This window comes from Sus scrofa, chromosome X (assembly GCF_000003025.6).
Source record: "Sus scrofa isolate TJ Tabasco breed Duroc chromosome X, Sscrofa11.1, whole genome shotgun sequence".
NCBI lineage: Eukaryota > Metazoa > Chordata > Mammalia > Artiodactyla > Suidae > Sus > Sus scrofa.
The window spans coordinates 114,581,726-114,604,492 of record NC_010461.5 but is presented as its reverse complement, the minus strand read 5'-3'; the positions used below and the strand labels follow the sequence as shown (position 1 = coordinate 114,604,492).

Here is a 22,767-nt window from a genome sequence, read left to right as displayed (position 1 = left end):
TGTCTTAACTACTTCCTCCCGCTTGTGCCCTGCCAAGCTATTCTCCAGAGCGGTTTTTCTAAAATGCAGATCTGATCCTATTACGCTCTAGCCAGAACTCTTCAGCGGTACCGCTACCCCGTTATTCTTAGAATAGAGTCCAACTTTATGCGCTTACCTTGACCTGCAAGGCCCAAACCTCTCTAGTCTCCACTCTCTAACCTTTTTTGGTATCTCCAAGTTGCTGCTCTTCCTCCCACCATAGGGCCTTTGCACATGTGTCTCCTCCACCTAGGACATTCTTCTCTTTCTCCTTCTCAAAATTCATTGCTATGCATCTTTCAGAACTCAGCCCCAGTGTTGCTTCCTCGGGAAAACTTCCTCTGACCCTCCTGATAAAAGTCTTGCTCTCCTAGCACCTTTATAATATCTATCGCTGCTTATTTTCATTTAATGTCTTCCCCCCACCCCAGTAGTCTCTGCCACCGAAACCCCAATGGCACAAAAGAAGCCGTCAATAAATATCTGAGAATGACCTACTGGTGATGCAATACAAAACTGATAGAGCCAGTCCATTTGGGGAAATTCACTGTTTTCCCCATTGCCACAGAATCCTGTAACCATGCACACCTCTCTGGGGAAATTTCCTGTAAGTAGGCTGCCTTGTTCATATGTGATGCTGAAACAAGGGCAGGCAGAGGACAGGCTGAGCAAAAGGAGACTGGAGCATCTACTAAGCAATGGCTTCGTGGTTCCCTTGCTTTAGGGGCCGAGGTTTCAGAGCTCTGCGATAAGTCATATCATGAAAAATAGGTGCTCGTCCATTAACTACATAGCCACAGAATATGACTGTCAGGAAAATCTCTTCAAAAAGCTGAGTGCTGTTACATAGCAGGCCTGCCTAACATTTACTTCCCAAGTAGTATTCATTATGACAATTAATTTAAATTCATAAACACATCAACTACCATAGAAACAGCTCTATCCTTAAAGGGAAATATTTCCTCATAAGCCAGAAAAAGGGCAAAATTCCTGATCGTGTCACAGCAGATAGTTGCTTCGGCCTTTCCATTCTCCACAGCATCTATTCCAAAACCTTCCCACAGTCCTCAAACCCCTGCCTCTCCCCTCTTCAAAGGATGATTTCCCCTCTTCATTCACGAGGAAAATAGAAGCCATCAGAGAGAAATTCCTCAAATTCCGCCCAAGCCCTTTCTTTTCCACCCCCATCCTCATCTTGCTTGGCCCTGTATCCAATTCAGACTTTTTGATGCGCACTTCTCCCCACTGGGAAGAGTGAGGTTCTAACTTACGCCCGAGGAGCCTGGCTCTATCATTTACTCTCACTCTTTTCCGTGGCTTCACTATCTTGCCCCATATTCGTTCTTTCCCATCCGATTTTAATTGAGAAGGTCTTTTCCTTCTTACAAAATGTCCTCCTCAGGTCCACCATCCTCCTCTAGCAACCACCTTATTTTGCCCCTTTGCAGTCCAACTTGAAAAAAATCGTCTACACCAGCTGACTCCACCTCCTCAGCTCTCAATGAGTCTTCAACCCACTGAAATCTGGCCTCTGTCTCTACCTTTCCACTGAAACAGTGCTTCTGCCTAGATCACTAGTGACATTTCTGTTAGTAAGTCCATTTTAGGAGTTCCCTTATGATGCAGTGGGTTAAGGATCCAGTGTTGTCACTACTGTGGCTCTGACTGCTGCTGTGATGTGTTCCATCCCTGGCCCAGGAAATTCCACATGCCACAGGTGAGGCCAAAAAAAAAAAAAAATCCAGAGTTCCCATCGTGGCTCAGTGGTTAACAAAACTGACTGGGAACCATGAGGTTGTGGGTTCGATCCCTGGCCTTGCTCAATGGGTTAAGGGTCTGGTGTTGCTGTGAGCTGTGGTGTAGGTTGCAGACACGGCTCGGATTCTGTGTTGCTGTGGTTGTGGTGTAGGCCGGCGCCTACAGCTCCAATTAGACCTCTAGCCTGGAAACCTCCATCTGCCGTGTGTAAGGCTCCAAAAAGCAAAAAAAAAAAAAAAAAAAAATCCATTTTAACTTCTTTTTCAATCCTCATCTGTTTCAGTATTTATCATAAGCAAAGTTTGTCATTTTCACCACTCCCTATGCCTTGAAAAACTCTCTCCCCAAGGTTTCCAAGGACTTCATGTTTTCCTGGTTTTCCTCCCTACCCCTCTGATGCTTCCTGATGCTCTAAGCCAGATCGGGCTCCTTCTGGATCCGGCACTTTCCCCTCTCCACCTTCTCTCCTTGGGTTGATCATATCCATTCCTATAGGTTTCACTTAGCTTCCAGACTGGGTTTCTGGCTTGGGTACAGGAATTGAATTCAGGTAATTCATTAATTTGAATGGATAAAAACAGATTTTTACTTTCACCAATCTCTAATGAAAATTTAGTATTTCTCCCAATTATGAATGTAAGCAACAAACCACAGTATAACCAGTGTCTGTGACTGTCATTATTAGAAAGCATGTCTATTTTCATATATTACAGTTGTTACAGACATCACAAAATGCTGTTTATGCTTATCATCATTTCAGTTTATAGTAGTTATTAGATCCACTGCTAGATCTCTTTAATGAGTCAATAATTACATATATTACTACAGCACAATTTTTATATTTGATCACTTTTCAGCATAATCCATTTCACTTTGTACATTTAAAAATATTATTCTGAGATGGGGTCCACGGGCTTCCCCAGACTGCCAATGGCACAAAAAGCATTAAGAAGCTCTGTTCTGGATGCTGATAGCTTCCAGCCTAAATCCTCTTCTGAACTCTAACCGGTTTCTCAGTGTGGGTACTTGAATATCTCATGAGAACTTCAAGCTCAACATGGCCCATTCTGAACTCACCTTTCACTACTCCCATTCTCCTTAAAGTGGCAGCTTTTCCTGTGTCCTCGGTCTCAAAGAACAAGACCAATGCCTACTCTGTTGTCCAAGCCAGAATTCTGAGCTGTCCTTGACTCTTTCCTTTCCTTCACTCTAATGATCAATCACGAACTAAATCATTTCTATTCAACTGCTTTAATATTTCTTTTTTTGGCTGCACCCGTGGCAGGTGGAAGTTGCCAGGCCAGGGGTCAAACCCCTGCCACAGCAGTGACAATGCCACACCCTTAACCCACTGCACCACAAAGGAACACCTGCTTTATTATTTCCAAAAGTTCACCCATTTATGTCCAACCTCAATACCTCAATTTCAGTAACCATCTCTCTCTTCTCCCTGAGTGATCTCTCCAAGAGCAGGCCAAGCTCCCTTCTAATCCATTTTTTTCCAGTCATTGTTAGAATGATCTTTCTCTCCCCAAACACTGTGCTTACTCTTAATACAACCCACTTCACACTATCCTGTAGTTACCTGAATTCTCTACTTGAATATAAGCTCCAGGAATGTAGGGATTTGTATCTTGGTTGTTTTAGGACCTGCAGCATGGTGTCTGGTATAAAGGAATACTCTGTTGAAAAAATGAATGATTGGACTAAGCATCAGCCTGAGGGTTAGCAGCAGCTCAATAAAAAGGTTGGGGGACTATTCAAAATCTTAATTTTATTAAGAAAAACTCCTACAGACTTATACCCCAGGATAATTTAAATCCCATAATACTGAAGAACTACTATGAGGTTGCAAGGTGCCTCCTTGACATTTAATAAGGAAAAATCCTTCTTCAATATCTAGAGTTATCCCATTTTCCCTATCTTCCCTAAATACTTCCCTCAGCACTTAATAATGTCCCAACTTCCTTGATTTGAATTTGATAGTGTATTTGATGTAAAGGAGAAATAAATGATAATATTTGTCCATAGAAACTCCTGCCTCCCCATGGTGAGACTATGCTGTCAGAATATGACACAAAATGATGATGTCATAAAGCCCTAGAACAGGCTGAACCCTATCAAATACAGTAGTTTTCTTGGGAGGAGAAACATTTGAACAAGGCCCTGGACATGAATCTTTTTATTTATGTCCTACTTTTATCCGTTTGGACAAATAGTTGTTTAGATACAAACCAAAGTGATGAAACTTCTACTGCAGGTATGTGCCAACCTTAAAACCTAGAAATTATGACCTATTACATTATTATGCATTCAAACACTTAATTAGGCAAGCTAGTTGTGTTTAAGAAATCTGCAGTTTCTTGGATGTTACTATTAGTAGGTCTTCAAGAATTTCTAGACAACACTTGAGAGTTTTACTTCTGTGTAAAAAAATCCAAGCAACACAGAAGCATAGAGCACAGACATATCCTCTTTCAGTGCCCTTCCCCACCCAATCCACCAATTCCTCCCACCAAGAGCCAAACTAGATAACGCTCTGTGAATGGATCTGGCATAGTACTTAACATATAGTAGGTTTCAAGAAGTTTTTTTTCTTGTCCCAACCCCTTTCCCACCATACACATTCATACACACATTAACACCCAAGCGCATTCACACATACAGGACACACACACACACACACACCCCTAGGTAATAGGTTGAGCAAGCCATGATGCAGAGAGGTAACCCAGGTAATTATACTGATTATCCAGAGATGCCTCCCAAATTTGGTTTCTAGACTGCGGCTGGGGATGTGATAGAGGGAAGAAAATGACAGTGGAACACTTACCCTGCTGAAAAAATAACTGAAGAAGAGATTTGACTTTGAGCTATAGTAACAAATCACTATCAAAATGAAAGGTGGAGTTTCTGTTGTGGCTCAGTGGTAATGAGCCTGACGAGTATCCATGAGGACAAGGGTTCCATCCCTGACCTCACTCAGTGGGTTGGGGATTCGGTGTTGCTGTGAGCTGTGGTGTAGGTCGCAGACGTTGCTCAGATCTGGCGTTGCTGTGGCTGTCGTGTAGGCCGGCAGCTGCTGCTCCAGTTTGACCCCTAGCCTGGGAACTTCCATATGGTGTGGGCATGGCCTTAAAAGTCAAAAAAAAAAAAAAAGGTCATTTTTGGTTAACTAACACATTTTCTGGTGATACAATCTATCTCTTTGGCAGGAGCTAAGCACCGTGAATCAATGGAGACCAAAATGGACACTTTTAGGAAACATCTGCTCATTATCGTAATTGGTATTATGACCATAGCTTTTGTTTTTACCTGTCTTTGCCTTCTCCATTATAACTGCCTGAGCGATGATGTCCCCAAAGCAGGAACGTAAGTTTAACACCTTTGAATTAAGAATGTAAGGTGTGTGTATATATGTGTGTGTGTAGACATATAGTAGAGGTTTTGTTGTTGTTATAGTTACTTTAACATTAATTTTAGATTTCAAAAGAGCTACCAACATCTTGTGGGTGGGTACTTTCACTTAACTTTGTATCAGCTTTGGCCAAAGCTGTCTCCTATTCAGGGCTCAGCTGAACCCACGGCTACTAATTTCTTTATAACTTGAGTCTAAGAAAAGAAGGCATTGGAGTTCCTCTTGTAGCTCAGCAGTAACGAACCTGACTAGTATGCATGAGGACATGGGTTTGATGCCTGGCCCAGCTCAGTGGGTTAAGGATCCAGCATTGCTGTGAGCTGTGGTGTAGGCTGGCAGCTGCAGCTCTGATTCTATCCCTAGCCTGGGAACTTCCATACGCTGAGGGAGCGGTGCTAAAAAGACAAAAAAAAAAAAAAAAGGGAGAAGAAGAAAAAAAAGAAAAGAGGGCATGACTATCTGAATAAGACAGTAAGAATGGAAAATGGGAGAGAGAAGGAGTTCGGTCTCTGCATTCCAAAGACAACAAAATATTTGGGATAATTTACCATTTCCAGATGTAATAGCATGAAAAATTAACTGTTATTCAATGATCTCAGTCCCTGCCCCTCCTATAGGAAGATCAGGCTGGCCTTGAAACACTGGTGTCCTTAAAATTTCCCAATCCAAGGGCTGACGACTAAAACATACCAGTGCTCCATTCCTTTAGGTTTTAGAGAAATGTTGTAAATATAAATTTGCATGGATAGGAAATTTGATGGTGGAAATATGATAGGAAAACAATGAATTTGGTCTAAAGAGGGTTTTTTTTTTTTTTGGTGCGTGTAACAAGTTGTGGCATTTGTGTCTCGGTTGCGTATCAACTTGTGACTTTTTATAAAAAGTTTAATTTCTATAATAAATAAAATTCTTCTCTCCATCTCAACAGGAGATTTGAAACAATTTCATGTCATTCCATACATAGACTATATGGTTATCTATCGTGGTTGAAACAGTAAGATACTCTTAAGAAAAAGAAAAAGCATCCAGCATGGGTTCATATCTGTAACCTGAGTCATGGCCTTCAACACACTCCAATTCTTACTATGTTCAATTTTCCTGCTAGAGCCAGAAGAAGACCAAAAGTCTAAACTAACACAGTAGCCTGTGTTTTCTGGTGATAGCAATAGTACCCTTTTGATGTAAATTTTTTTTTAGATTTTTATTTTTTCCATTACAGCTGATTTACAGTATCCTGTCAATGTCCATTGTAAGCAAAGTCATCCAGTCATTCATATATGTATATATATATATATCTTTTTCTCACATTATCCCCCATCATGTCCATCACAAGTGACTAGATATAGTTCCCTGTGCTATACAGCAGGATCTCATTGCTTATCCACTCCAAATGCAATAGTTTGCATCTACGAACCCCAAACCCCCAGTCCATCCCACTCCCTCCCCATCCCTCTTGGCAACCACAAGTCTGTTCTCCATGTCCATGAGTTTCTTTTCTGTAGAAAGGTTCATTTGTGCAGTATATTAGATTCCAGATATAAATGACATCATATAGTATTTGTCTTTCTCTTTCTGACTTACCTCACATAGTATGAGAGTCTCCAGTTCCATCCATGTTGCCTGATTTAAATTTACATACTCCAAATTCTCTACATTTTTAGGGTGAAGAAAGAAGATATAAAAGCCAAGTCATCCAGATCATCCAAAATATCATTCAGTGACTCCAAGACAGCTAGTCTGTGTGATCCAGAAAAACAATCCATGCCATCCAGTATAGACAAGTTACCTGGCCTCTCAAGCCCAGAAAAGGCATCCATACCATCCAGTGCAGAAAAGTTAACCAAGCCCTCGAGTCAAGAAAAGTCATGCACGCCAGAAAGTCCCAAAAAAGTATTCAGATCATCCTGCCAGGGAAAGTCACATAGAACATGCAGTCCAGACAAGGCACGTAAGCGAGCTCATGCCCATAAGGAAGTCGGTCAGGTTAGTTCATCCTATCCCAGTAAAGCAGTCAGACCACCTTGGCAGCCCAGTCCACAACATCCAGTCAGCCCAACCAATTCTCCTTGTCCACCCTATCCACAAAATCAAACCTTGTCCAACCCATCCAGTTTGTCAAAACTGACCAAATCCCACAGATATCATAAACTGAAAAGGTCAGTTAATACAGGGAGAGCGGAAAGGTTATCTAGGCCTCAATCAGTCAAGTCTTGTCGGTGCTGCAAGGAAAAATGCCTTATTTACAGAGCTGCTTCTGGGCCTTTGGTCAATAATATTTCAGAGGCAAAGAAGAAGAATGCTCAAAGCCCACCTTTTCCACATAAATTGAAGCCTTTTCCCAAGCCCTTTCATAAGATAGATTCCAGGGACAATGTGTCTTGTGGCAACGCAAGTGACCATGACATGCTGACACATGACAGTGATGGTGACAGTGACAGGGAAATAACCATTATTTGCAACATGAAACGCAAGGAATTCATCTATTAAAACACCTGAAATAATTAAGAGCTCAATAAAAGTAAAAACCACCCATGAAAAAGCAAACTTATACCAACTATTTCACATTCACCATCTTTAAGATCCTGATAGAGGGAAAGTCTACTTATGATCACTATGAGATTAGACCTATCCATCTTGGAGGCAATTTATTTGAAAAATAATAAATTAAATGCTTTATATAACAAATTACTTTATTGTAATTATTGTATTTTAGAAGCATATGACCCTTTTGAGGGATCTTATTTAGATCTGGTCATTTGGATGGGAACCATAAACATACACACACATACACGCAAATATAGAGAGGAATTGCAAGATGGGTACCCTGGACTCCTTCCCTTGGAATGGACCTCAATTGAAATCCCAACCCAATTAACTTTATTTTTTAATGTTTACATACAGGCCTCCCAGTTTAAGACTGTCTCTCCATAATGCCCAGTGCTTGGCAGAAATGGCTCCATGTGCTTGGGTTGGGCTGCATTGGGGAAATGTCCTGATTTCTAAAACCATTTCTAATACCACTGCCTCCCTGACTGCTACAAAAGTGAGGGTCCAGCACCCACACCTGGAACTCCACGATAGTAGTCTAAGTCCTTTAGTCTTCATAATTTTCAACAAGGCTTTTCATTCCTTTTGTTATCCTTCAAAATGATAAAAAAAAAAATTGTCCTGTCATGTATTCTCAAAATGTCCCATTTGGAGGTTTGATTTTTTTTTCTTTTTTTTTTTTTTTTTTTGCATTTTAGGGCCACAGGTGCGGCATATGGAGGTTCCCAGGCTAGGGTTAGGGTCTAATGGCCTATGCCAGAGCCACAGCAACACCAGATCCGAGCCATGTCTGCGATCTACACCACAGCTTGAGGCAACGCCGGATCCTTAACCCACTGAGCGAGGCCAGGAATCAAATGCTCACCCTCATGGTTCCCAGTCAGGTTGGTTTCCGCTGCGCCATGACAGGAACTCCCAGAGGTCTGATTTCTACCCATGTTCTTCAAGTGGTACCTGCCCACCTGGGTAGGCAGTGACTCGCCAGGAGTGGAAGGCCAGGGGAGAACCTTGGAGTTATATCCTCTAACTCCCCATTGATGAGAGGGGAGTTGTCCTTGCCTCCTTCCAAAGACATGGTTGAGAAAAGCAGACAAAGTCCTCAAGTCCCAGCCTATATTCTGGTACCGTGAGGCTAGTCCCCTATAACATCTAACAGGATAAGTTAAATGCCCTAACTAGCACGTAGTAAATGTGTACTATTTGTCAAGCATTGTACTGAGTCCCTTTATATCTTGTGGGTCTGAAGGCCAACCTCAAGTTTGCTGATTTAACTAAGGGGACTCATAAGACTCAAAAGCAGGTTATACTCATGGCTAAGGTTTATTAGAGCAAAAATATACAGACCAAGCACAATGGGAAAAAGGCTTGTATCAGAAGAAATCCCGAGAGGTGGGACACACACTTTCAAGTACTTAACATCTAGGGGCACCTAGGACATGCTTTCTTTCTAGCAACAAACTAGAGGGACATGTGCAAAGCACCTCTCCCTGGAGAAGCCTCCAAGTCTGAGGCTTTTATTGAGAACTGTTCCCATAGGTATATCACGCTACGTGACCAGTCACCACAAGTGAAACTCAGGTTCCCAACAAGGAAACCAGGTGCACATAATCAATGTTGATGTTTGTGTAAAGCAATCACGTGTACAAAACTTGATCATCAACCATTAACTTTAGAAAGTTCCCACAGGGTTGGCCAATGGTCCATCATGGTTCCAGTTCCCTTGACATACCAAGACCAAACAGCCAGACCTGCTATGTTAACACTTTCTTCACGTTTCACGTATTTTATTTAATCCCCAACAGTCCCCATTACATGGGAGATTATATGAGTTAACTGAGGCTCTGTTAACACATAATAAGATCACATCTAGTAGTTGGTTGAATCGAGATATGAATCTATGATTAGCTTATGCTCAGACTTTCATTATGCTGGACTGCCTTCTCACTGCCTGTTTCTAGCATGCCTGTTTATTCACAAATCACCCAATCCATCGGTATGAGCATAATCCCTGCTTGCTTTTTGATCAGTCTGGGCCATTCTCCCAGTCTACCAGGAGTATATAAAGATGTCTCATGTTCATGTTCATTCAGATCTGACTTCCGAAGAGCTTCTTCCTTTTTTTTTTTTTTTTTTTTTTTTTTTTTGTCTTTTCTAGGGCCGCACCCACGGCATATGGAGGTTCCCAGGCTAGGGGTCCAATCACAGCTGTAGCCACCAGCCTACTCCAGAGCCACAGCAACATGGGATCCGAGCCACATCTGCGACCTACACCACAGCTCACGGCAACGCCGGATCCCCAACCCACTGAGCGAGGCCAGGATCGACCCACAACCTCATAGTTACTAGTCGGGTTCGTTAACCACTGAGCCATGAGGGAAACTCCCGGAAGAGCTTCTGCCTCTACTGGTAGTCCCCTGGTGGGGTCTGTACCCATAAGGTCATCAGAAAATTCAAAGACGGCACGAAATAGCTGCTTACATATAAAAGTTTTAAGAGATGGTATTTGCATTTTAAAAGCATTGTGGGAGCTACAGACTTGATTTCCTACTACTGGTATTGCCCTTTTTGAAAAGATAAACTGTAAAGAGTTAGAGTTGTTCTGGGTTAGCCTGCTCCTTTTTTGGTTTTTTTTGGTCATACCCATGGCAATGCAGATATTCCCAGGCCAGGTGTATAGTTGGTTTACAAGGTTGTGACAAGATCTGCTGTACAACAAAGTGATTCAGTCATAAAAATATACATATCCATTCTTTTTCAGGTTCTTTTCGCACATAGATGATCACAGAATATTGGGTAGACGTCCCTGTGCTATACAGCAGGTCCCCGTTGGTCAATCATTCCATATACCTCAGTGTGCATATGTCAATCCCAACCCCCCAGGCCATCCCTCCCACCCCACTCCCGCACCTGTCCCCTTTGGTAACCGTAAGTTTTTCAAAGTCTGTGAGTCTATTTCTGTTCTGCAAATAAATGCATTTGTATCCTTTCTTTATTTATTTTATTTTATTTTTTGTTTGTTTTTTGCCATTTCTTGGGCCGCTCTCGCGGCATATGGAGGTTCCCAGGCTAGGGATCTAATCGGAGCTGTAGCTGCCAGCCTCCGCCAGAGCCACAGCAACGCAGGATCCGAGCTACATCTGTGATCTACACCACAGCTCACGGCAACACCGGATCCTTAACCCACTGAGCAAGGCCAGGGATTGAACCCACAACCTCATGGTTCCTAGTCGGATTCATTAACCACTGCGCCACGACGGGAACGCCTATATCCTTTTTTTAGATTCCACACATAAGTGATATCATACAATGTTTGTCTTTCACTATTTAACTTCACTTAGTATGATAATCTCTAGGTCCAACCATTTTGCTGCAAATAGCATTATTTCAATCTTTTTATGGCTGATTAATATTCCATTGTATATATGTGCCACACCTTCTTTATCCATTCCTCTGCTGATGGACATTTAGGTTGCTTCCATATCTTGGCTATTGTAAATAGTGCTGCAAGGAATACTGGAATGCATCTATCTTTTCAGATTACGATTTTCTCTGTATAGATGCCCAGGAGTGGGATTACTGAATTGTTTGGTAGTTCTATTTTTAGTTTTCTGACGAACCTCCATACGGTTTTCCATAGAGGTTGCACCAATTTACATTCCCAACAGTGTAAGAGGGTTCCCTTTTCTCTACACTCTCTCTAGCATTTATTGTTTGTAGACTTTTGGATGATGGCCACTCTGGCTGGTGTAAGGTGGTACCTCACAGTAGTTTCGATTTGCATTTCTCTAATAATTAGTGATGTTAAGCCTCTTTCCATGTGTTTTTTGGCCATCTGCAGGTCTTCTTTGGAGAAATGTCTATTTAGATCTTCAGCTCATTTTTTGATTGGGTGTCTCCTAATTTTTTTAACAGTTGTTTTGTTCAGATGATGCTGATCAGCATATGACAGCATCTAAGACTAAGGAGTTTTTTTGTTTTGTTTTGTTTTTTAGCCACACCTGTGGCATGCAGAAGTTCCCTAGCCAAGGATCAAACCCACACCATAGCAGTAACCAGAGCCACAGCAGTGACAACACTGGATCCTTAACCCACTGAGCCACCAGAGAACTCCTAAGACGAAGTTTTTTTAAAATCAAAATTACAATTTCATTGGCTAATCTGGCTTCATATTGTAAGATGATTTCGGAATTAATCCGAGCTGTCAGTAGCCTAGAAAATAGCAAAAGTCGAAATGGTATGGTTTTCTGTTTAAATTCAAGCAATATCTTGGTAGGCAAAGCCAGATAATCTTAAGCTCTATTCTCCTACTCATTTTTAAGCTAGAGACTTGTAACACTTTAAAGGCAATGAATATTAATATCTGATAAAAATGACTAACTTCCAGTGACAACCAATGATAATGACATCTTAAGAACAAGTTATCAGCATGAGTATGTATGTTCCTTTTTAAACCACACTTAATTATAGCGTAGGAGTCTACAGAATATTTGAAGCTCATTCAATGTGCAAAATTCTAAGTGCATTAATAGGGTATTCACACATAAAAACCAATATAAAATATGTAATAAAATATCAACCATGAGTCAGAGAAGAATTTTAGCAAAAAAATATTATTTACTGATGAAAGTTTGCACAAGCTAATAATTAAAATAATTAAATCCTATCACTCCAAAGGATAGTCCTTAGCACTTCTGGAAATGTCCTGATTTAAGTAAGAGGGCTCTGAATTTCCATTTCCTGGCCTCTTGCAGCACGATCTCAGCTCTCACGGTATCTTTCTCCCTCCGTCTCGCTCTGTTTCTCTTCCCCTGTTCAGTGAGAGTCAGGGCCGTACTGCAGTCAGTCAGGGGCTTCCTCACATTTCCCTTCTCCAGGGGGTGCTGTGAAGCCAGTTGCAAGTGTGGCCCTTCCCCCTCAGACCATCCCCACTCTTTGCCTTGAATCCACATTCCTTCCACTCATCTCCAACACCGATACCTTATTCCTGGCTATGGAAAATTATATTTTGCTCCTTTTGTTCAGTACAGCTCTTTCTCAAAGCCAATTACTTAAAATGCTAAAAGGTCAGATTTCAAACATGTCTCACATATATTTCCTACATGAAATGACATAAGCAAGGAGCTAAAGGACGCTTAGAGACCCTCTCTTCTACCCTCCTGGGGGGAGAGGGAGCTGCAAAGAACTGAAGCGGCGCTCATTCAGCAAGACGGCCTCTTTTTACCAGGGTTGAGGAGGCTAGCTGACTCTGACATGTGCCGGGATTGCAGAACTTTAAGTGGTCTCAGAGAACTGATACACCGGATGCAGGATGTTTACAGTGGTGTCAAAAAGGACTTATTGGAGGAGTGTGACCATGGCTCAGTGGTATCGAATCTGACTAGTATCCATGAAGACACAGGTTTGATCCCTGGCCTCGCTCAGTGGGTTAAGGATCTGGCGTTGCCGTGAGCATTTTGGAGATGCCGTGTAGGTTGCAGACATGGCTCGGATCTAGCATTGCTGTGGCTGTGGTGTAGGCTGGCAGGTGCAGCTTTGATATGACCCTTAGCCTGGGAACCACCATATGCCATGGGTGTGGCCCTAAAAAGACAAAAAAAAAATTTTTTTTAAAAAGGACTTACTGGAGTTCCTGTTTTGGCTCAACAGGTTAAGAATCTGACTAGTATCCATTAGGATGCAAGTTCAATCCCTGGCCTCACTCAGTGGGTTAAGGATCCAGCGCTGTCATGAGCTACAGCAAAGGTCACAGATGCAACTCAGATCTGGCATTGCTATGGCTGTGGTGTAGGCCTATAGCTGCAGATCCAATTTGACCCCTAGCCTGGGAACTTCCATATGCTGCAGGTGCATCTCTAAAAAGCAGAAAAAAAAAAGGACTTATTATAAGTCTTCAGCTTTATGGGTTCTCAAAATCCTACAGTCCCTGCCACAATGTGCAATCCCTAACAATTAGAAGCAGCAAAGGAGGGGAAATAGAAGTAGGAAAAAAAAAAAACTTTGTGGGAGCTTCAGTCAAATATCTCTTTAATAATAACTGATATGCAACCCTCAATTATTCCTGTGTTGCCGCAACCTTAGATAACAAGGGTTAATCATGATTAGCTTTGTGATTATTTATATAGTGCATAGAAAGGGCCATCTTTGAAATAAGCAAGGGCTAATTACAAGCTTACATCTAAGAACTTTCAGGTAGTGCTACTGGAGAATATTTCTGCTTAGAATTATTACCTCATGTGCCTGAATAACACATTGAAAAGACTGCTGAAGGAGGTGAAGAAATAAATTGCCATAAATATGTCATATATAAGTATTTTACTTTAAAGATAAAATATAGGGAGTTCTCGTCGTGGAGCAGCGGAAACGAATCCGACTAGGAATGATGAGATTGTGGGTTCGATCCCTGGCCTCCCTCAGTGGGTTAAGGATCCGGTATTGCCGTGAGCTGTGGTACAGATCACAGATGCAGCTTGGATCCTGCATTGTTATAGCTGTGGTGTTGGCCAGCAGCTGTAGCTCCTATTGGACCCCTAGCCTGGGAACCTCCATATGCCATGGATGCAGCCCTAAAAAGCAATAAATAAATAAATAAATAGATAAATAAATATAAAACATAGGAACTATATAGTCTAACTGAATCACTTTGTTGCAGAGCAGAAATTATAACACTGTAAATCAACTATACTTCAATAAAACTTTAAAAAATGAAAAAAGGAAGTATACATTTTTCTTTGAATAGTAAAAATTTGCCAATAATAAAAAAAATTCATATATATCCTGTCATTAAACTCTTCTCTTTCCCGGAAAAATGGATTATTTTTTCATGACCCATTCAAATTGTCAAAAGGCAGGTAACTACAAAGAATAAAAGGAGAAACAAAGGCCTATGATAATGAATGTCTTGAATACTTAGTCCTGGAAATATAGAGTGAACTGTATGTCACCTTCTCTGCCATTTTGCAAAATAAGAAAATCAGTGTCCAATTGTGTGGTTGTAAACTGGAACCTAAAAATGTGACTGACTGAGTTCCTTCTGTGGTGCAGTGGAAACAAATCCAACTAGGAACCATGAGGTTGCAGGTTCCATCCCTGGCCTCACTCAGTGGGTTAAGGATCCGGCATTGCTGTGAGCTGTGGTGTAGGCTGGCGGCTACAGCTCCATTTGGACCCCTAGGCTGGGAACCTCCATATGCTGCAGGTGCGGCCCTAAAAAGCACACACACCAAAAAAAAATGTGACACTCCGGTGTTTACTACAGCCCTATTTACAATAACTAAACATGGAAACCACCTAAGTGCCCATTAATAGACAAGTAGCTTATGATGACACACACACACACAGGAATATTACTCAGCCATAAAAAAGAAGGAAACAATGCCATCTGCAGCTACATGGAGGGACCTAGAGATTATCATACTAAGTAAAGTAAGTCAGACAGAGAAAGATAAATATCATATGATATCACTTATATGTGGAATCTAAAAAAATGATACAAATGAATTATTTACAGAAATAGACTCACACACATAGAAATCAAACTTACAGTTATTAAAGGGGAAGTTGGGGGAGGGATAAATTAGGACTTTGGGATTAACAGATACTACTACATATAAAAGATTAAAAACAAGGACCTACAGTAAAGCACAGGAAACTATATTTAATATCTTATAATAACCTATAATGGAAAATAATCTGAAATATATATATATATGTAATATATATATAAGAAAACCAGTGGGGAGTTACTGCTAATGAATACATCAGTTGGAAAAACAATTTTAATTTTTCACTCAGTTGATTTGCTGTTTTAATTTGTTCATTTAGTCATTAAAAGTGATATTAATGAAACCTGAAAATGCTTATATGTAAGTTTTAAAAGCCAGGTACTGGGAGTTCTCGTCGTGGTGCAGTGGTTAACAAATCCGACTAGGAACCATGAGGTTGTGGGTTCGGTCCCTGCCCTTGCTCAGTGGGTTAACGATCCGGCCTTGCCGTGAGCTGTGGTGTAGATCGTAGATGCGGCTCGGATCCCGCGTTGCTGTGGCTCTGGTGTAGGCCGGTGGCTACAGCTCCGATTGGACCCCTAGCCTGGGAACCTCCATATGCCGAGGGAGCGGCCCAAGAAATGGCAAAAAGACAAAAAAAAAAAAAAAAAAAAAAAAAAAGAAGAAGAAAAAAGAAAAGCCAGATACTAAAAAAGTCTGCACTGGTATTATATCTGTGGTATTTATGCATATGGACAAAGACTGAGAGAGGACATGGATAAATAAAGTATATATTTCTGTGGTAAAAAGAATTTATGGATACCATATATATAACTGATTCAATTATATATATATATAGCGTGTGTGTGTGTGTATGTGCGTGTGTGTGCCACTTTGCTCTATACCTAAAACTAACACAATATTATAAATCAACTATACTTCAATTTAAAAAAAAGAATGTGACTGAGCTGCTTACCTTTAATTTCTACATGCTTATCTAAATATTAATATAAAGGTATTCACAGCAAAGTTAAATTCTGAAGTACTACAGGAATAGTGGCATATATGAATTATTAACATTAGAGGCAGTCAACTCATGATGTTTGTTCTAAAAAGAAATATATCACTTGTATAAACAAGTCTCTTTATAATCCTTAGTTTCACTGAAAGAACAGTGATGACAATCAGTGAAACTGTCAAAAACAACGTTCTCTATGCTGATCTCTGGAGGTCACCAGAGGAAAAAGTGAGAACCTTACGAAGTCACTTAAAACCTTAAAGCTGTGGTGTAGGTCACAGATGTGGCTCGGATCCCGTGTTGCTGTGGCTGTAGTGTAGGCCAGCAGCTGTAGCTCCAATTCATCTCTAGCCTGGGAACTTCCATATGTCATGAGTGTGGCCCTGAAAAGCAAAAAAATTAAAGCAGTATGGAGTAAGCTATTTAGGGGCCATGTGCCAATTACTAAACTGGTGGATTGTCAGGAAACCAGTCTGGACTTCTACATGCTAATTCAAACCACTTTATTTTTCATTACTGTTCTATTTGCTAAAATACATAAGTCTCAAATAGAGAGTTACGGTGCTCTAGAGCCTTGAACCACTTTTACACTGTGGCCAGTCTCCCCATGAACATCTCCCCTATTCATTAACTAGGTACTGGCTGATGGGCTGGAGGGAAAATAATATTTTCTTGTGACCATAACATCCCATGGGTCCTCCATATATGCCAGATTTTGTGGTGTAGTTTCTTTTTCTAAAGCTCGCATTTTGTTGTACACTTCAGTTGGAGCACAGGTAATATGGACCAAGTGTTATTCAGACATACCAGGCCTCGGAAGTTCTGCCACACAAACATCGCATTGAAACACCTTTTTTTTTTTTCCTTTTTTTGCCACCCTCTAGCATATGGAGTTCCTGGGCCAGGGACCAGATCTGAGCCACAGCTTCAACCTACGCCATAGCTGTGGAAGGCCGGATTCTTTAACCCACTGTGCCAGGCCAGGGACCAAACCTGTGTCCAGGTGCTGCAGAGACGCTGCAGATACCATTGTGCCACAGGGAGAACTCCTACATTGAAGCAATTTTGTGAGAAGTACTCAAACAAGAGGAGAAGCAAATCTAGGAGATGTGAGGGGTATGTGGTTTGAGGGCGAAGGAATACTCTGGGGTTACGGGTTGAAATGTGCCCCTCCCCCAAATCCACATGTTGAAGTCCTAAACCCCAGTATCTCAGAAGGTGACCTTTTGAAAACAGGGTCATTGCAGATGTAAATAGTTAAGATGAGGTCATATCGTACTAGAGTGGGCCCCTAACCCCAAATTACTGGTGTTGTTATAAAAAGGGGAACATTGGACCCAGACAAGCAGAGAGAATGCCTCGTGAAGATGAGTCATGCTGCCACAAGCCAAGGAACTACCAGGTCGTGCTCTGGTGCCTTCAGAGGAGGGCATGGCCCTACTGACACCTCCATCGCAGACATCTAGCCTCCAGAACCTTGAGATCAAAAAATCTGGAGTTCCCATCGTGGCGCAGTGGTTAACGAATCCGACTAGGAATCATGAGGTGGCGGGTTCGGTCCCTGCCCTTGCTCAGTGGGTTAACGATCCGGCGTTGCCGCGAGCTGTGGTGTAGGTTGCAGATGCGGCTCGGATCCCACGTTGCTGCGGCTCTGGTGTAGGCCGGTGGCTACAGCTCCGATTCAACCCCTAGCCTGGGAACCTCCATATGCCACAGGAGCGGCCCAAGAAATAGCAAAAAAAGACAAAAAAATAAAAATTAAAAAAAAAAATCTCTGCTGTTTCAGCCACCCAGTTTTGTGGGACTTGGTTATGGCAGCCCCAGGAAACGAATACACGCAGTGAAGTTTACTGTGGCCCTAAAAATAGCTAAGGCCAAGTGATGGAAAAATAAGAGGGGAGTACCAGGGAGGAAACGTCCTTTCCCACCTCATGCCTCACACTGCCTCCTCCCCACAGGGAAAGGAGTGACTCATCTGATTGTACAGAGTTAAACTGCACTAGGTCACACATCGTTGGTGGATAAGGTGACCACCTGCAAAGGTGGTTCGAGTTTGCTGTGCTCTCTGGACAGCCTGTGACTGGGTGCGTGAGGCAGCTCTGGAGTCCGTTCCGCTGGCTGGGTAAGTGGACAGGAGCCTGATTTTAAAACTCTAGTCATCTCTATCTTCTCTCCTCTCTCTTCTTCCTCTCTCTACACATGAATATACAGGTTGGTCTCTAGATTACAAATCGAGGAGAAAGTCAGAGGCCCCCTTCTTAAGTCACAGGTCTAGGCTGCATCCACAATCTACTTTTTCTTTTCTTTTCTTTTTTTTTTTCTCTTTTTAGGGCCACACCCACGGCATATGGAGGTTCCCAGGCTAGGGATCGAATCGGAGCTACAGCTTCCAGCCTACGCCAGAGCCACAGCAATGCAGGATCCGAGCCACATCTGGGACCTACACCACAGCTCATGGCAATGCCAGATCCTTAACCCAATGAGCAAGGCCAGGGATCAAACCTGCAACCTCATGGTTCCTAGTTGGATTCATTTCTGCTGTGCCACGACAGGAACTCCCCCAATCTACTTCCTAACAGCACTCTGAGTTGAGTTATTAGGTCTTGGCTAACCATTAGTGAATAAATCAGTCCTTTGTAATCAGCAGTTTTTTTTGTTTTGTTTTGTTTTTTATCTTTTGTCTTTTCAGGACAGCACCCACGGCAATATGGAGGTTCCCAGGCTAGGTAGGGGTCCAACTGGAGCTTTAGCCACCAGCCTACACCACAGCCACAGCAATGCCAGATCCAAGCCACATCTGGGACCTACACCACAGCTCACGGCAACGTCGGATCCTTAACCCACTGAGCAGGGCCAGGGATCGAACCTGCAACCTCATGGTTCCTAGTCAGATTGGTTTCTGCTGTGCCACAACGGGAACTCCCAGTAGTTTGTTTTTGACTGGGTTATTGAAGAGGAATGACTGGTCTCGAAAACTCTAAACAAACCCTGCCCAAGAGTCATAAAGTCCAGTTGATACCACTTAAAGTTCCTTTGCAAGAATTTCCAGGAAAGTTCTTTTTTGAAATTGTGGCATTTGTTATTACGCATGGTGCTCCAAACACCACTGATTGATGCGCAGAGAGTTAACAGTAATCAGACTCTGCCCTAAACAGCTTCTATTCTGTGGAAGAGACAACCCATCCATGACCCATGCCCCAAAAAAATTTGTACTAAAATCTGTCTGGAATGAAAAATCAAGCCTTCAAAAATAGAGCCAATAATAGTAAAACATGCAATATTCTAAAGTTGGACTATTGCTATGGCCGCACCAAATCTCTGCTAGTCAGAGGTATTTTAGTTTAGGATTTTTACCCACCTTCGAAGGGTATTGACTTACTAGAAAAAAATTTCACTGTGCCAGCTCAGGGGTGAGTCCAAGAGAGGCCTTGGGGATAGGGCTGCTAGATTTAGCAAATAAAATGCAGGATGCCCATTAAGTTTGAATTTCTCAGAAATAATGAATAATTTTTTGGTGTGCACATTTCAAAGAATATTCATAGTTTATCTGAAATTCAAATTTAATTGGGCTTCCTGTACTACTCAAGGAGGCAACCCCACTCAAGGAGGACAAAAAGGAGAATATATGTGAACAGATTAGATAGTTAATTTGCCCACCAAGACTCACTTAACTTCTTCAGGCTTAACCTGGCATGTTTATAGCTCTGGAAGGGACAGCCCTTTACACAATGAGATTCTGGTCTCTCAACCTTGTGTGAACCAAAAGTAGACAAGTTGGCATCCTGGGAGCACATACATTAGCCTGCCAGCAGACTGGATCTCCTGAAAATTTTCAGTAGAACACACAGAGACTCTGATGAGAGAACTATGTGGATGCTTGAATTAAATGAGTTCGAGTCAGGCTGGGAAGGCCTGTTAGGTAGAAAGTAGAAGGTGACAGGCAAAAGCAAAGAGGAGGTAGAGAGAAGCATAGAAGAGAGACACTACATGGTCATTAAGAGAAAGGGCAAGAAAGCTCAGCTTCTGCTTGCCAAGTCCAGTCTCACTTACTCTGTACTTTATAGGCCAGATAGCTGTAATACTGTCTGTCGTATTCTTATAATAAATTCCCCCTCTTTAGCTAGCTTGAAAGAGTTTCCACTCTTTGCCACCACTGATCCTTGACTACGAAATGGTATGACCTCTTAAGGTCGGGACGAGAATGACAAATGGCTTTCATCTCAGGTGATCAGTCTGACCTATTCACATAATTGTGCAGAGGGCTGGACTGCAAAAGGTTATGGGATTCCTTCCAAAATCAGTGACTAGGAGAGCCACGACTGGCTAGCACTGTCTGCTGCGGCAGTGGGAGTGGGGAAGGGTAGTGGCTATGTCATATATTTGCCACCCCAGCAGGTGAGGGAAAAACGGACATAAGCATAGGTCTTCTTCTAAAAGGTGCCAAAGATCACTGCGTAACTACATTAGAGAAATAGGAGGTTACACAAAATATGCAGAAATTTCATCACCTCTAATCACAGCAGCTTGCTGAACTTTTGCCTTTTCCCTTCCTCTTCTTTACACGTACAAGATCCTTAATTTCTTTCTATGGAAGGTCACCAACAGAAATGAGTATGAATCAATTATTTTCCTGGCAGGCTGCATCAAGACTATGTTGATATTTAAACAGTTCACGGGAAAATATGCCAAGACTATAAATAAATTCTGTATACATTTGAGATCATGAATATTGTTTATGATCTGGGCCAAGAATAAAAGCCAATTAGGAAAATTACCGTATATTGCTGAGCCAGCTGTGGTTTAAACCAAAGAAGATACTGACTTTTCCCACTAAATAATATTAACAACTAATATTAATATGGCACTTTACAAACTCCAAAAGTGAAACGGTCTCACATTCCTTTATTAAGTACAAAATTACTGCTATCAGGAACACTGCACATATTACAAATGCGTACACCTTCCAGGAATCACCATCCCTAAAGTGGGGTGAATCAGGGCAATTTTTTTTTTTGGTCTTTTTAGGGCCACACTCGAGGCCTATGGAAGTTCCCAGGCCAGGGGTTGAGTCAAAGCTGCAGCTGCCAGCCTACAACACAGCCACAGCACACGGGACCCGATCTGCATCTGCAAGCTCCACCACAGCTCATGGCAACAGCAGATCCTAAACCTACTGAGCGAGGCCAGGGATTGAACCCACATCCTCATGCATACTAGTTGGGTTCATTATGGCTGAGCCACAATGGGAACTCCAAGGGCAATTATTGAGAGCCCTGTGCTCCAGGGAACATCAAATTTCTGGTAGATGAACCAACAACTGAGGGAGGCAGCCCAAAGGAGATAAGGAAGGTAATGATATTCTGGGTACTTAGAAAGCAAAAACTGTTGCCTGACAAATACACACAACTGGTCCATAAACTCGACACCACACTTTTGTAACTTTTCTATTCCTTGAACCTATTTGGGTAACAATGTTGGGATGGGAAGAGGAGTGGGTCTGCTGGAGACCCAGAGTGATTAGACTCTGAACTTCCCATGGAAGTATCCATGAGAATGCGGGTTTGATCCCTGGCCTCACTCAGCGGGTTAAGGATCCAGCATTGCCATGAGCTTTGGTGTAGGTCGCAGACGGGGCTCAGATCCGGCGTGGCTGTGGCTGTGATGTAGGCCGGCAGGTGCTGCTCCAATTTGATGCCTAGCCTGGGAACTTCCATATGCCACGAGTGCAGCCCTAAAAAAAAAAAAAAAAAAAAGGAGTTCCCGTTGTGACTCAGTGGTAACAAATCCGTCTAGTATCCACGAACTTCCCGTGGAAGCCTGAGGGTCAATGGACACTTGCCTGCCCTTTGGTAACTTAAAAACAGTCATTAATGAGAGGAGATCACCCAGTAGCCACAGAATGACAGTTACCAGAGAAAGAGCCTAGTTATTAATTATGACTTAGAGCTGAGCAGCAGTTGAGACATTACCAATCATAGTTTTAGCACTGTTCTGCGGGAGAGGAGCTAATTAACTTCTTGTGAAAAACTACAAAAGTATTGTCTCTTTCAACTCCACATTCTATCTGGTTGCCCGGGTGATTCTGGACAATCTATACGTATGGCTATACGCAGAGAAAGAAGCAGCTTTACTCGAGTGCCAAGGATATGCAGCGTAAGTCTTTCGTTTATTTGATGGGTTCAGTCTTGTTTTCATTGTTGGGTGTTCTCTGTTACCCAGGATTGATTAGGAAGAGTCTCACATCCCACAGGTACTGGAGTATGTTGTAAGGAGCAGGTGTGGCATATTGAAAGGTGGGCCACTAGGGGCGGAAAGGAAACTCGGCCCTTCCCGCAGCTGTAGAGCAGGAGGGATCAGGCAGTGTAACTGGTGGTCCCAAGGTGTGATATGAACGGCGAGAGGTGAGCAAACCCTCCTACACACCCAAGTAGTTTACTTATTGACACTTCAATCCCACCACCATAGACTCATTACTTTGGCTCAGCATCACTCATTCCCTATTGTTTTTGGTTTTTTTTTTTTTT

At 42.2% G+C, this 22,767-nt stretch overlaps 2 protein-coding genes across 2 annotated transcripts in view; one reads left to right on the top strand and one right to left on the bottom strand.

Annotated features, from left to right (window-relative positions):
• LOC110257749 (protein transport protein SEC31-like) overlaps window positions 1-22,767 on the bottom strand; it is a 450,026-nt gene that overhangs the window by 421,513 nt on the left and 5,746 nt on the right. The gene's annotated exons all lie outside the window — the stretch shown is intronic.
• CXHXorf66 (chromosome X CXorf66 homolog) lies at window positions 1,972-7,684 on the top strand. Its single transcript, XM_003135428.3, has 3 exons — window positions 1,972-4,039; window positions 4,995-5,151; window positions 6,859-7,684. Exons 1-3 carry the CDS (start codon window positions 3,952-3,954, stop codon window positions 7,682-7,684), a joined length of 1,071 nt encoding a protein of 356 aa, XP_003135476.1. The 5' UTR covers window positions 1,972-3,951.